This window comes from Alosa alosa, chromosome 20 (genome assembly GCF_017589495.1).
Source record: "Alosa alosa isolate M-15738 ecotype Scorff River chromosome 20, AALO_Geno_1.1, whole genome shotgun sequence".
Taxonomy (NCBI): domain Eukaryota; kingdom Metazoa; phylum Chordata; class Actinopteri; order Clupeiformes; family Clupeidae; genus Alosa; species Alosa alosa.
In genome coordinates, this window is record NC_063208.1 from 8,728,903 (window position 1) to 8,744,938 (window position 16,036).

The window sequence follows — 16,036 nt, forward strand, 5'->3', positions numbered from 1 at the left end:
TATAAACATTGGACAATAACCTCCACCATCATCAAACATGTTCTGAATGGATTTTTAAAAGAAAATCTGACACCGCATGGTGCAGTCCACCTGTGATCACAGAATTAATAGTTTACACTCTTAAAACGAATGTGTTGTCCCTATCTGGACACAGAGATGTGTTAAAAAACAAAGAGTGTACCCACCTCCCATCCACTACACCCCTGGGTACGACTGTGAAGTCTTGCCATTCTCACCACTACAGGTTACTTTACCATCAAAATGACTTCAGAGCTGGTGGGCAATTCCACGGAAAATGGACTTTTTGTTACATCCATAAAGCCAGTGAAATGCCTTGGCATTTGTATGATGTAAATGATAACATTCCTTTTTTGTGCATTTTTTCTCATGTACATTCTTCACCCAAAAATAGCAAATCCTCAAATTTCATGTAATCATTCATCATACCATACCATCACATTTTATTGGCGTTATGGATGTTACAAAAAACTAATTTTCCATGGAATTGCCCTGTTATATTAAGGTAAAACGTGCATAGAATGCCATTAACCCTGTAGCAACTATGCTGACAGAATAAGCGGATGCCATTATTTGCTAATTCATTGCCTCAGTGCAGGGTGCAATCAAGCATTAATGGGTTGAGTTATTAGGTGTGCTTTTTAACACCTAGGAACATGACGGAGACAGACTTTAAATGTGATTTGGTCGTGTTTTTCCTAAAGCTTTGAAGGGATTAATTTACAGAGAACTACCTCATCTGTGCATGGATAGTGTTGCCCTACAGATATGGCTTTAAATTAGCAAAATGATTTTGCCTATGAAATTAGCTCTAGTTTATACATGACAGACTTGCCACAGCCTCTTTCTTATAAAACACATATAACATTTAACCTCAGACAACTTTTGGAAATAATAATCTTAATTCAACTAATCTAGTTCACTAAACTGAGAAGTCAATTTCCAATTGATTGCAATAATTGAATGTAGCAGTTACAAGTTAACATAAGGGCTTTAATGCTGTGTGCACATCTTGGATGTTGCTCATAATTTACAGAACAGCGAATGTACAACATTTAAAGATGAATGATTTGCAAATTGTAAATGCATTTGTAAATGTGTAAATGTGATACTTTATGAATCTGAACACTATTAAAACTATTCATCTGATGACTAAATGCTGAGTTACCTCTGTATTGAGTAGCCTACCTATGAATGTGTTTTTTTTAATGGAAATCCTGTATTTATTCTCATTTTTTTTCAATTTTGTACATTTAATTGGCGCATTAGAGCCCCCTATTGGTCATGATTAGCAAAATTCCATAAAAGTCTTACAGTTTTTCTCAGTTACTTTGGTGCTTGGTTGCTTTTCTCACATCACTACATTTGCACGGCAGTTAGTACATTTCTCAAAACAATTGCAAACTGCAAAACCTATAGTGGATAACCTGCAAAAGCACGTCACTTGCTCAAAATGGATAGTCCATTCCTCAAAAGCAAGTATTTATGTCAATGAAACTGCCAGTGTCATCAAAAGGAGAAGTCTTGACACCATCGTTTATGAACAAGATAGTCAAATGGCTTTGTCATGTTTTCATTACGACAGTTTATGCTCTCAGTGTTTTCCCATGCAAAAAAAGGTCAGAACTCGGTGACACTACCTGAACATGCTCAAGACAGCACTATACACTACTTGTACAGCCATTTGAAAACTACAGTAAAGTTACACATTGCTGTAGTTAGGGGAGTAAGTGAGTACAAGACACTGAATACGTACGTTTCACATTTGTACTGTATATGCTCTTTGCAATTCTACAGCATTGTGACAGAATTTGATAACTAGTTCAACAATTTTGTATGTAATGACTCAAGCAATGAAATGAAGACTATTAGTTTCATTGGGAATGACTATTCAGCATCCATAGTATAGTTCATTTTGACTGACATGACATAAGCAAATGTTAATGTTATAAAACAGCAGAGAATTGTACGAAAGCAACTGATACATGTCCAAAAACATTTGCAATTTGTTCAGAGGAAGGAGAAATTGCTACTATGATGTGCACAAATGACTAAATGTTGTGGAGGTTGAACTATTAGTTATGAGAATTTTCATTCTGATCTGTGAAAAGCACCAAAGCGACTAAGAAAAACTGTAATTTAAGAAGCTTGAGTCTGATATGATACGTGACCAAATTGTTGAGAAATGCGTCAATAAAAGACTGTGTGATAAACAGGAAGAAGGGCTCACTCTGGTAAGAACGCTAACAGTAGCAAGAGTTTTTGAAGCTGCACAGGCTGAAGCTAAGGCACTGTCTGAACGCAAACAGAGTGATAGTCACGTGAACTTCAATAGGAGAAGCCGTGCACTGCGCTATGCCTACAAAAGGAAAAGGAAAGGACATGGAACAGACACAGATAATGATGAAAGCGGTCCTACATGTCATAGATGCAGACTGTCTTCCCATAAAGCAGATGAATGTGGACCTAGAACAGCTAAATGCCTGTAGGCCTACTGCAAGACGATTGGTCATTATGCCAGAGTTTGTAGAAAAAAGAACAGCTCAACAGGAGAAAAAGAAAGCAGTAAAAGCAAAACTGACACAAAGCAAAGGAAATCAGAACAACCTGTTAGAGAAGTGAATGAGCAGACATCAGATGACTCAGATGAATCTGTTTATTCACTAAATCCTGAAGGCAAAGAGAAAATCCAGATTAATAATCAAAAAGTGAAAATGATAATTGACTCAAGAAGTATCAGAAACTTCATAGGAGATGGTCTTTACAATAGACTGCTCAAAAGAAACACAAAGCTGAAACCAACAATGAAGACATAGACATCATCCTGTATTTTACTGTCCTTCCAGCAAAGACCTGCTTCAAAAAAAACAAAACAATGCATGATAAAGGTGTTTTCTGTCCATATGGTTAAATTGCAGGTTATTACAGTTGCTTCAGTGACTGTAAATACAAAAGTTCTCTTAGGGAAGGCATAATTAAAAAATGTATCACATTATATAGGCCCTATATAAAATGTACAGAGTTTGTCTCTATAGAGATTTTTCATTTATTAGCCTACAGGTTTAAGCTCAGCATAGGCCTACTTGTTCATGTTAACTTTGAAGTGTGTTCTATGACTATAAAAAAGTTTAATGATAAAACTAATTATATTACATTGTTTTGGTTTCTCTCACTTGAAATGTATAGGCTACCCCGAATTATAGAATGACCCATGATAGAACTCGACGGACAATGCGGTATCTAAATATCTATGATTCCGACGGCAAAGCACATTAACACTCGCAGTGGGAAAAACAATGCAATCACGACGGCGGTCCCTGATATTCCCAGATGGCATGAACGGACCATGACAGGAGTGGGAGTGGGGATGGTAAAATCTCGACCGGACCTAACTGAAGTAGCCTTTATTATGAATTATGACAGGTAAAGGACCAATGACCAAAATAGGATTCGAGGTGGAGCTAGAAAGAAATCAAACGACTTCCGAGCAGAGCCGCCTCTTTGGTTCGAGGCAAAGAACCACTTGCTTTCGCACTTCTTCAGAATTTAAATTGAAAAAACAAATCAGAACAAAACAAAAAACGAGTCGTTTTGGAAGGACTATTGCTCATTCGATTTTAAATACTAATTTCATAGTAAGTTGTTTTTGTTATGTAAGGTAGCCTACGGCGTTAGGGTAATAAGTTGATAGCACTGCCAAACCTATCTTCATTTGCTGACATAGTAATAATACCCATGCGTTAGCCGATCGCTAAATCTCGCTTAATTATTTGTAGAAATACTTTTGGACTCTTCTTTATATCGCTTAGCCTACAGGCTAAACAGCTGTAGCAGGTTAGGCTACTGGATGGTCTCTGGGTGACCAGGTCGACTGACTGTGGTAAGTAATGACGAGTATATGCTGTCTACTGTTTTGAAATGTTAAAGAATTTCGAGTGGTTTTAGAGAAGTCAGAGCTCCAGGGGCGCCACTAATGTTGGGCCCTATGAAAGACAATCATCTTGGGGTCCCCCCACATGCTAGGGGGGTCCAGGGGCAAGTCCACCCCCACCCCAACCCCAGAAGAGAATTTTGAAAAAAATAACCCCTTAAATAATTACTTATGGTGAATATTTGGAAACTAATTGATAAAATGAGATAAATATATTTCAAGCATATTGCAATACAGCCTAAAGAAACCCACACAGGTTATAGCAAAGTAGCCTATACCAAAGACTGGACTAGAGAGGGGTGAAATATAAAGGCTATTATGATAATTTTGGCATCAATGAACCATGGATTTGTTTAGTTTAACTTACACAAACACAAAGTTATAACTTACACAAACACAAAGTTAGAATTTTGACTACATAATTTAGCCTACTTCATGAAAATATGTTCTCTTTACATATTCTATACATCCAGAAGCTGTTGTGAACCCAAACGGCTCTGTCATGATGGTGAGCTATCTACTGCTGTCTGTTTACATCTTCACCTTCATACTGGGGGTCCCTGCCAACATCTTCATCTTCCGCACCTTCTGCATCAAGCTACGTCACGAGCCGATCCCTATAGACGTCCTCCTGTTTATCCTCTCAATCTCTGACCTCATCTTCCTCACCATCCTGCCCCTGAAGATGAAGGAGGCCGCAGACGACATGGAGTGGAACATGCCGTATGTTCTGTGCCCAGTCTCCAACATCATCTTCTTCTCCGGCATCTACACAATCACATTGCTCCTGACAGCGGTGGCTGTGGAACGCTATGTTGCCATGACTTTCCCTTTTAAACACACAGCGTGGCACAGGCACCGCTACGTTGTGATACCAAGTGTCTTCTTTTGGCTGGTGTCCATTGCCAACATAAGCATCATTTACATTGTGCCCATCATGCACTCAGACAATGTGACCAGCACAGTCACTCCAGAGGTCCCCAGAAAACCCATGAAGTGCCATGATTACCGATACGAGCAGCATACAATTGTAAAAGCTGTGCACCTTGAACTCTTCCTGGTGCTCTTCCTCATCCCTCTCCTAATCTGTTGCTTCTGCTACATCAACTTCCTTCGCATTACGTTCCAGCTGCGCAACGTTCCCCGTAAGCGTCGTCTGAGGGCCGTGGGCCTGGTGGTGGTCACCTTCCTACTGTTTGCCATCTGCTTTGCTCCATACAACATCTCCCACGTGGTGGGCTATGTGCACGGTAGGGAGGAAGGTTGGAGAGACGTGGTACTCATCTCCACCACGCTCACTGCATGCCTAGACCTCATGATCTTCTACTTCTCCCCCACGATGCGTCGGGCTGTCAGCTGCTGCTGGCATGGTCTTGTGGAGAAGCTACCTATCCAGCACTGCCCCCGAGCTCAAGCTGCCCCACCCCCCCATAACTCCTGCAAGAACACATACCAAGACACATACTAGCTTAATCTCACTAACCCTAACACTTTAAGGTATTGTTAGTGATACTGGAGAAAGATTGTTGAACTTAACAAGCAAACAAATGGACCCCTCCCTTACAGTGCTCTGTTTATGCATGTGCATTAACGCCAGTTTAGTTAGTTTGTGAACGCCGATATGGCAGTTGTCTACATATATCCCACCCTTTCCACGGCAAAACGTCGACATGTGAATACATTGAGCCAATCATGTGGTGTGATCTCACCGCTGGAGCAAGGTTGGTGTCGTGAAGCCTTGCGCACGCGCATTTCTGCCGAAATAGATGCCCGATAAGTGCCCAAAAAGTGTAAAAATGTAAAAGTGCTAAAAGTCTTGTAGGTGTGTGTGGGTGTGTGTGGGGGGGGGTCATGAGTGCTGAGGAGTGAATGAGTGCAAAGTCAGTATAGTGTGAGTTCAGAGTTGGGAAATGTTTGAGAGTGCTGAGGAGTGAATGTGTGCAAAGTCAGTATAGTGTGAGTTCAGAGTTCGGATGGCCTGGGGATAAAAACTTCTCCTGAGTCTCTCAGTTCTGGCTTTGTGACTACATAGGCGTCTTCTTGATTTCAGCGGTAGGAATAATCCATTGTTAGGATGAGAAGAGTCCTTCAGAATCTTTTGGGCTCTTAGGAGTACTCTTCTGGAATAGATATCTTGTAGAGCAGGGAGTTGAGTTCTTATAGTACGTTCAGCTGAGCGCACTACTCTCTGCAGAGTACTACAATCTCTAACTGTGGAGTTCCCATACCAGGTGATGATGCTACCAGTTAGAACACTCTCAACCGCTGAAGTGTAGAAGGCCTTCATGATGGATGTAGAAACTTTGAATTTCCTTAGCTGACGAAGGAAGTAGAGTCGTTGTCTGGACATCTTCAGAACATATTGAGTGTTAACAGTCCATGTTAAGTCTTCAGTAATGTGGACACCAAGGTATTTAAAACTTGTGACTCTCTCTACAGGTTGCCCGCTGATCATTAGTGGGGTGTAACTGTAGTTCTGCTGCTGCCTTCTGTAATCCACTACCATTTCCTTGGTTTTATTGATATTCAGTGTCAAGCTGTTAGATTGACACCACTGTGCCACCTCATCAACCTGATCCAAGTAGAACTGTTCATTGTTGTTACTAATCAGGCCCAAGATCACTGTGTCATCTGCAAACTTGATGATGGAGGTATGACTACTGTTGGCTTTGCAGTCATGTGTGTAGATGTTGTACAGCAGTGGACTCAAAACACAGCCTTGGGGAGCACCAGTGCTGATGGTTAATGAGTCAGATGTCAGACCCCCCCACTCTAACCACTTGTGAACGGTTGGTGAGGAAGTCAAATATCCAGTGACACAGGGTGGTGTTCAGTCCTAAGGCCTTCATCTTTGTGACCAAGGTGAGAGGTACTATCGTGTTGAATGCTGAACTAAAGTCAATGAACAGCATCCTCACATAATTCCCATTCCCCTCCTCCAGGTGAGTTAAGGTGGTGTGCATGAGGTTTGAGATGGCATCCTCTGTAGACCTGTTGGCTCTGTAAGCAAATTGGAGGGGGTCGAAGGAGGCAGGGAGGGATGAGCAGATAATGTTTTTCACAAGCTTCTCAAAACACTTCATCACTGTAGACGTCAGGGCTACTGGGCGGTAGTCATTCAGACATGATGGACTTTTGTTTTTGTGTGTGTGTGCGTCTGAATGCATAGGTGTATATTATATATGTGTGCACTTTTCTGCTTTTTTGCACTTCTGGTTAGATGCAAACTGCATTTCGTTGTTTTTGTACTTGTACTTTTGTACAATGACTATAAAGTACTTGTACTTTATAGTCATTGTGTACTTTTGTACACAATGACTATAAAGTTGAATATAATCTAAAATGTGTGTGTGTGTGTGCTTCTGGATGCACATGTGTATGTGAGTGAGTGAGTGAGTGAGTGTGTGTGTGTGTGCATTTGTGTGAGTGTGTATTTGTGTGTCACTGTGTCTGTACAAACGTGTGTGCCTGTGACCTTATGACTGTTAATAAAGGCAACAAAAATTGCCAAAACGTGAAAAGATATTTTGTGTATCATTTTCATTTGTTTACAGTAGATAGGTGTATTAGAGGCCTTAGTGGCCGTGATTAAAATCTCAAGATGGCCACTGTGAATGTGATCATCTTATGTGGTACATGTATGTGGTGTGATTTCATGCTAAAAAAAATGCACTGAATTTCAAAAAAGCTGTAAGCCTACTGAATATTCTCAGACAGAATATGAGCAATATTTACAATTACATACAATGTATATCAATACATATACGGAGCCCCTAAAGGGACGTGAAAAAAAATATTGTTCACCAGAAACGTTCTGGTCCAAACACGAAGCTTAGAAAAACATTTTTGATTTGTTCCTCTGGGGAATCCGTATATATCAAAGCTGTACAATATTGAATATCTACAGATAATATGAGATATTTACAAATACATATACTAAACAGTACCCTCCAGAATTATTGGCACCTCTGCTAAAGATGACTAAAAACCGGTATAAAAATAATATGTTGGTGATTTATTGTAATCTCACAATGAAAAAAATGCCACCATGCCTCTGGAATATAAAATGGCTCCCACACATGACCAGGGGATGGTCCATTTGAATAAAACCACAAGCAGTAGAAATTCTTGGCACATTATCCAATAATTTCAAGAAATGACTCATTTGCTTACTCTTGTCAAACAGGCGGATGGGTTCATGAGGGCAGGGAGTCATAAAGGTTGACTCAGGTCTGTAGGTTTAGTCACACCCTCTCAGCAGTGTCAAAATGCTACTGACAACAAAGTCTGCTAGACAGCTAACTGAACAGTTAAGAGTTCTTTTTACGCAATGTCTTGCCAGCCACAACACATACCCGTCCACCCACCGACCCACCCACACCACATAACTCACACAAGGGAAATGATAAAGAGTAAACTCAAGTGAGTGATACTGGATATAGAATAGGGCTGTAAAATTAATTAATTTTCGAAATCACAATTTTAACAAAGGCTATTAGCTAATTAGATTATGCAATAATTAGATATTTTCTCCAAACCATGTAGCCCAAAGATACAGAGGGTGAGCTGCAGTGACGAATATGACCAATCTTAAACTCTGATATGAGTTGCTATGAAATAACTAGTATTTAGTGCCAGGACTTTAACAGTAGCCTAATGAAATCTCTAACTTATTTTACTTCCAGGTTCTCCTTCCTCTTCTTGGAAACAGTGATTTCTCCGACTTTTCCTGTCGTAAAAACTGATATAATAACAACTAGAACTTTCCTGGTTCACATGACAGGACTTGACCTCCGTCACCGACCATGACTCAATGGTCTCTAGCTCCTATGATTGCGACACTGTTCTGTGTGTACCTCATTCTGAGTTTCCTAGCGTTGCTGTGAAACGCTGTTTAGACAGAAAGACATCAAATTTCCTCTCCTGTCAGAAGAGTCAGGCATTGAGAGGCTCTATTTGCTGTGGGATGTAATTAACTATTAAGTCAGAGCCTGGTGTGTTGAACCTTCAGAAAGAAGGTTACCTTGGTGGGACAACAGCGAGAGGATGGAGGCATCTGAAGGTAGGTGGTGATCAGCGGTGTTGTGGTTTACTTGCGTTTAGCCTCCACTACAGCCTTGGTGATGATAATGCCAGTTGGGAAGAGATAGAAGGTGGCATGGGGTGAGTGAAGGAGCAAAAGCTGACTGGACTCGGGGGCAGCCGTGGCCCACTGGTTAGCACAACCGGAGGGTTGCCGGTTCGAGCCCCGACCAGTGGGCCACGGCTGAAGTGCCGTTGAGCAAGGCACCTAACCCCTCACTGCTCCCTGAGCGCCGCTGTAGAAGGCAGCTCACTGCGCCAGGATTAGTGTGTGCTTCACCTCACTGTGTGTTCACTGTGTGCTGTTTGTGTTTCACTAATTCACCGATTGGGTTAAATGCAGAGACCAAATTTCCCTCACGGGATCAAAAAAGTATATATACATGATTTACATGATCACAAGATAGAAGATGATACAGCCTTGTATACAATTAGTTAATAGTAGTAGTTAAGCACTACCCAACTTGCACTGATCAGGATCACTGATCAACTTGCACTGAGAGGAAGGGTGGAGAGAGAAGGCAGTGCAATTCTCTGTAAACAGGCTTCACTTCACTGCAATCATCTCACCTCTGCATGCCCTTTCTCCGACAGATATTTACCATTTAGCATACCATTTTTCAGTTTGTAAGAAGTTATTTTGCACAATAGTGAGTGATGGTATATTCTAACAATTAATGTCTTCGGGGGACATTTTTGAATACCGGGTAAGCATATTATGACTATGCCCTTGATAATGCTGCTTGAAGGTTTGTACACCCTCAGACCAGATATGTAAAGTAACTAAGTAGAAATACTTAAGTACAGTACTTAAGTATGAATGGGGAGTATCTGTACTTTTACTTGAGTTTTTATTTTTCCTCCTACTTTTACTTTACTACATTTTTTAAATGAAATGTATACTTTTACTCCACTACATTTTCATTAGCAGCATTAAAGCTGCAGTTGGCAAGTCTGACAGATTGACAGATAGATACAGTAGATAGATAGATAGATACTTTATTGATCCCTAGGGAAAATTCAAGGTCACAGTAGCATACAGACATACACACACACATTCACTAACAGCAGAAAAAGTAATTAAAAGTATATAATATAAACAAAAAACACAACTAAGCAATAAGGACTGTAGAAGATAAAGAATATACTAAATATACTAAAATACAAATTATACTAAATAAAACTTAATCTAAATCAATTCTAAAAAACAGTATCCACATAGTGGGTGATTAATCAATCAGGTGCGCTTGCAATGACTGAAGCAGGGACTGAGCCTGTGGTTCTCTGTGCATAAGGTAAGGTGCTCTTTGTGAATGAGTGTCATGGTGATGGTGCAAATGAGTAAGTCAAACAGTGCAACGGTGCAAGAATAAAGTCTATATATCTATGTATAAATAACTATATTAAGAAAGGTATATAAGTGTGGTCACAGTTCGGCTGTGGCATGGAGGGAGGGGTTGTGCATATGTGCTAATAAAGCACGCAAACAGTGAGGCAGAAGACAATGGTAAAGTGGCTAGTGGACAGACAGTTCAAGACATGGAGGTGGTGAAGAGGCAGACAGACTATGCAGAGAAGTCTATTTCTCCTCTTCCCTTAAGTGATGCATTGAACAGTTCAATGGCCCTGGGGATGAATGACTTCCTCAGTCTGTCTGTTGTGCAAGGCAGTGAGCGAAGTCTCCAGCTGATCAGGCTCTTCTGCTTAACAATAGTGCTGTAGTGTGGATGACACTCATTGTCCAAGATGTTGATCAGTTTGTTCAGGGTCCTTTTGTCAGATATTGAAGTGATGCACTCCAGTTCAGCTCCCACTACAGAGCCAGCTTTCCTTACCAGCCTGTCAAGTCGACCCGCATCCTTCTTCTTTGTGCTTCCTCCCCAACATACCACTGCATAGAAGAGGACGCTGGCAACAACAGACTGGTAGAACATCCTGAGGAGCTTGCTGCACACATTGAAGGAGCACAGCCTCCTCAGGAAGTACAGCCTGCTCTGCCCTTTCTTGTAGAGTGCGTCAGTGTTGGCTGACCAGTCCAGTTTATTTTCCAAGTGGAGACCCAGGTACTTGTAGGTGCTTACCACCTCGAAAATTGACCCCATCAATGGAGACTGGTAGCAGAGTGGGCTTAGACCTGCGGAAATCCACCACCATCTCCTTGGTCTTTGAAGTGTTGAGTTGGAGATGATTGAGTTTGCACCATTGCACAAAGTCCTCCACCAGGCTCCTATACTCCTCCAGGGGACTTGAGCCAACATTTTTAATGTTTACAACTCTCATGCCCCCCCCCCCCCACCGAGCAACCTCTCATCGAGTTTGTGCATACCAGACTGCACCAGACTGTGATTGACAGTCAGATCTCACACAGCCCTGCTCTGATTGGACCAGAAGAGCTGGGAGCTGTGGATTTTTGCAAAACAAATAACAGGCTCTAGGTGGAGGTAGAAGTGCAGGATTTTTTCTAAAACCAGCTGATTTATGTTGTTCTGTTGGAGCATAGTGTCGGTTTCAGTGAATATCATCAAAAAAATATTGCCTTGCAGCTTTAAGTACAAAGTAGGCTAAAATAATGTGCTAATGAAAACAAAAGCCACAGCTCACATTCAGCATGGTAGGTATTTGCTGACCTTATGTCACCATGGGACACAGCAATGAATGAAGACATAGTGACAGTTAAGACCTTGAAAAAAAAACATAGCACACCAAGGCCCAGGGACAGACTGAGACTAAAAAAAGACCCTGGACTTTCTTCCAAATAGGCCCACTACCATACACAGTACATGCACACACACACGTATCCCTTGCTGTCTCACATACTTTGTCATTCAAAAATAAAATAGGTGGTCACAATTTACAAAAATGCTAATTATTTGCTGGGAAACATTAACCTGACATTTACTGAGAGTAGGGAAATATCTTATAGCCTAAACAAAGCAACACTGTCAGGCCTATGTTTTATAGTCTGTAGGAAAGTCAGGGGTAGCTCACTGCAAATAACAGCTTATAACATGTAAGTTATCTGGTTACATGTTGGGCTATATTCTTTATGGGGACTTTTCATTTGAAAAGGGGTATTGTGAGACGTATAGGCCTAGTGTATGTCTACTGATGCTTGATAGCAGAATCCAGAAAGGCTACAGCTCTCCTAAAGAAAGTTCATATAGCCTACGTTCATTTACTAAGCAGTTAAGGACCCGTATTGAGACCCAAGCTCTTACAGTTGTGTTTTGCCAATGTTTTATGAATACGTAGCCTACCACTTTGTTGAATAGAAGAAAATAAACGGCCTATTGATGTGCAGCACGCCTATTCGTAGCTCCTTTTAAACACATTTTTCATATGCGAGCATCATGTGTAAACTGGATAAGGGGTAAGGTTTAAATCACACCAAAGGCAAGATAGGCTAGGCCTACGATAAATTATTCGAGGTGTAAAGTTTGTCAATAGTCTAAATATTGGGACAGGACCATAGCCTTAGCCTAGAAATCTAGACGCGCCCCTAGCGGCAGCAAATTACATTTTAATGTGGGTCTGGCTCGCCAGGCTACCATAGCCTGCCTTTGGTGGAAAAATGGTTAAATGTTGCTGTTCTCCCACTCCGTTTTATGCCTTGTTTATCATTTTTGATAGGTCTATCCCAAGTTCTTCCATGACGACTGGCTCTAACTGACATTCACCACCTGTTCTGCACGCACATTCTAGTGCGTTTTTGAAGCGCAGGCTATGAGCAAGACTATGAGCAAACCACAGAGAGGGGCGAAATATAAAGGCTGCATCATTCCTAGTATCATTCATTGAAAACGCGATGGCGCAAATGTCTACTTTTTTGTATGACCATGAAAACTGGTAGATAGCTTTGATTAGGCCTGAGTGACGTATGTGGAAAGCTAGACAGTCGCCCTACTTGGCCGATGAGGCATTGAGCCAGGCAGTCGGCGCTCTAGACTTTTCCTCTGGATTGTCAGTCCGCCCCTGCCAAGGCCCATGTTGTAAGGAGCTGAATTCTAACTGCTTGTTTGCAGTAATATCACTTTTGTTTAGACTTTGAAAGTGTGTTTATGGAATGTGATGTACTGTAGCTAAAATACAATAAAACAGTGTTTTGAGATTTTCAACAGTATCATTGTCTTTCAGATTCTCCAATTTACATCCAGAGGCTGTTGTGAACCCAAACACCACCACCATGACGGTAAGCCATCTCCTGCTGTGTGTCTACATCCTCACCTTCATACTGGGGTTCCCTGCCAACATCCTGGCCTTCTGCACCTTCTGCGTCAAGATGCGTCGCAAACCGACCCCCATGGACGTCCTCCTGTTAAACCTCACCATCTCCGACCTCATCTTCCTCACCTTCCTGCCCCTGAAGATTAAGGAGGCAGCAGACGATATGTGGTGGAACCTTCCTTTCGTCCTGTGCCCGGTCTCCAGCTTTTTCTTCTTCTCCTGCATCTACACCAGCACGCTCTTCCTGACGGCGGTGGCTGTGGAGCGCTACCTGGCCGTGGCGTTCCCCATCCAGTACAAGGTGTGGCGCAGGCCTCGCTACGCTGTGATAGCGAGCGTCCTCTTCTGGCTGGTGTCCGGCGTCAACCTGAGCATCACTTACCTTGTCCCCATCATGCATACGGACAATGGCACAAGCACAGTGGCGCCGGACGTCCAGAAACCCAGTAAATGTTACGAGAACTTTGAAAACGACCAGCTGTCGATTATAGTGCCTGTGCGTTTGGAGCTCTTCCTGGCGCTCTTCCTCGTCCCTTTCCTCATCTGCTGCTTCTGCTACATTAATTTAATCCGCATCCTGTCCCAGCTGCCCAGCATTACCCGTGAGCGTCGTCTGAGGGCCGTGGGACTGGCAGTGGTCACCCTCCTGGTGTTTACCGTCTGCTTTGCGCCCTACAACATCTCCCACGTGGTGGGCTATGCGCGCGGTAAGAGTGAACATTGGAGAGACCTGGCACTCATCTCTACCACGCTCAATGCTTGCTTGGACCCCATGATCTTCTACTTCTCCTCCTCTACGGTACGTAAGGCCATCAGTTGCTGCCTGCAAGGCCTGATGAAGAAACTGCACATCGTCCGCTGCCCACGAGCTCAGTGCTGCCCCCCCATGGCTGCTGCTAGACCTGACATACCTGACATATACATAGAGACAAACCCTCCCAACCCAAATACCTGAATATGGACAGCATTTACACTTTGACCACCCATGACACACACACATGCACATGCATACACACACTGTTATCTGCTACTGTACACATAAGTTGTTGTTTTTGTTATAGGTTATTGTTTTTAGAAGGGACATTTTATACATAAGTTGTTGTATGATTACTAAATTGGGACTGTAAATAACTATGCATCTGAGAACTTTCACACATGCATGAGATCAAATAAAATCAAGCCTTTTTTTCGGTTCTGATGCATCGGAAAATCAGAAAGAGGATTTCAACTACATCTTCAACTTCAGCAACTTCAACTTCAACTTTTCACCTCAGATACTCAGAAAACTGAGATTTAACCTCAGAGACATAGTCTGCCTGATACACATAGACACACACTGCCCTATACCACTGTTATAGATAGACAATATCTTTTCTGACTGCACATTCATTACTTTGAACACAACTTGTGCCATCAACTGAAAACCGAAAGATAGAAATGATCACAAAAGGGCTCTCAAATGGAAAAGAGAAGGGAGCGACAACAGCATGCACAGAGACAACACTTGCAGTACTGAGGACAGCACAGCAGTGTCCAATCATCCAAGGGCTGCGGCTTCTAGAACAATCTCCGCTTGAAGGAAGAACGAGAACAGCTTGTATAATCCCTTTGTCACTTGGTTACAGTAAAGAGGAACAGCAAACACATGTTGTCTTAATTCCCACTAGGTGAGAGGCTAGACTAAAAAAATCTTATCATTTGGATACAGCTTTTAATGAAGTTCACCTCACACCCGTTGGCTGTGAATGGACGTGGCTTCTTTCTGTTGACACCACAGCAGTAAGCTGTGTTTGAACTTCCTTATAGTCAAGGAAACAAGGAAATTCAATACAGCATGCAAGAGTGAAATCTGTAAACTGAACATCTTGTTGTAAATGAATTATTGCCTGATAAAGGCCTTGGTTCTTATTATGTATGTGATTTACTGTAACAAGCTTCCTTGATATAGTGTCAACTGATAATGAACAAGGTCCAGGTGAAATTTTGAGGGAAAAAAAAACATGATTGAAGACCCATAATCAAATAACCATTATTCTAGGAATGTTATTTTCATACTATTTTATTTTTTTGATACATATGATACATAAAATGATATTATTTTAGACCAAATCACACTATTTTATATTTATTATTCATTATTTTGTATTTTTGAGTTCAGTATTAGATAATTTTGAATATACAACGCTTGTTGACTGTGACGTTTGTGATGTGTTTTCCGTTCTTTGTAACAGTGATAAGCAGTTTTGCAGTTTGAGAAGTGCACTTATTGGCACAAAAATGGCTCCTTTTATGCTTGGTAATAAACGCTTTTTGTTACTAGTACTGATAAATTAGTGGCCTCTGTGCTCTTTTGCACTGAGGTAAATGCCTTCCAATGCTCTCCCAGTAAGGAAACCTTTCATACATACACTTAACAATTCTTTAAAAATCCAATCAAACTACTGAGTGATTGGACTGAATATTCCATAATAATACATACAGGTTATCTTATTATTAGTTTTATTTTGTTTATTTACCACAATTATTATACTATATCTCTTGTTATTTCATTGTTACTGTAATCTCGGCTTCACTGAAAACAAGGACTACACGAGAATAAATAAAGGTTGAATGAATGAAATGAATGAATGGTAACACTTTACTTGACAGTATCGACATAAGAGTGACATGACACTGTCATGACTCATGACACATGAAACTTAACCCTAATCCCAACCCTAACTTGTTATGACAAAAAACGAAGCGTTCATTCAAATGTGAATCTTAACATTAAGTTTTGCC

General features: G+C 41.3%; 2 protein-coding genes across 2 annotated transcripts; both read left to right on the top strand.

Moving 5' to 3' along the window:
* Nucleotides 1-3,516: 3,516 nt before the first annotated feature.
* Nucleotides 3,517-5,638, top strand: LOC125285091 (free fatty acid receptor 3-like). Its single transcript, XM_048229336.1, has 2 exons — nt 3,517-3,898; nt 4,423-5,638. Exon 2 carries the CDS (start codon nt 4,452-4,454, stop codon nt 5,415-5,417), a length of 966 nt encoding a protein of 321 aa, XP_048085293.1. The 5' UTR covers nt 3,517-3,898; nt 4,423-4,451; the 3' UTR covers nt 5,418-5,638.
* A 7,576-nt stretch (nt 5,639-13,214) lies between these two features.
* LOC125285092 (free fatty acid receptor 2-like) lies at nt 13,215-14,273 on the top strand. Its single transcript, XM_048229337.1, has one exon. It carries the CDS (start codon nt 13,215-13,217, stop codon nt 14,208-14,210), a length of 996 nt encoding a protein of 331 aa, XP_048085294.1. The 3' UTR covers nt 14,211-14,273.
* The last annotated feature ends 1,763 nt before the right edge of the window (nt 14,274-16,036 follow it).

Coding starts and splice junctions, on each gene's coding strand:
- LOC125285091 (XM_048229336.1), top strand. CDS start 4,452: ATGATGGTGAGCTATCTACTGCTGTCTGTTTACATCTTCACCTTCATA.
- LOC125285092 (XM_048229337.1), top strand. CDS start 13,215: ATGACGGTAAGCCATCTCCTGCTGTGTGTCTACATCCTCACCTTCATA.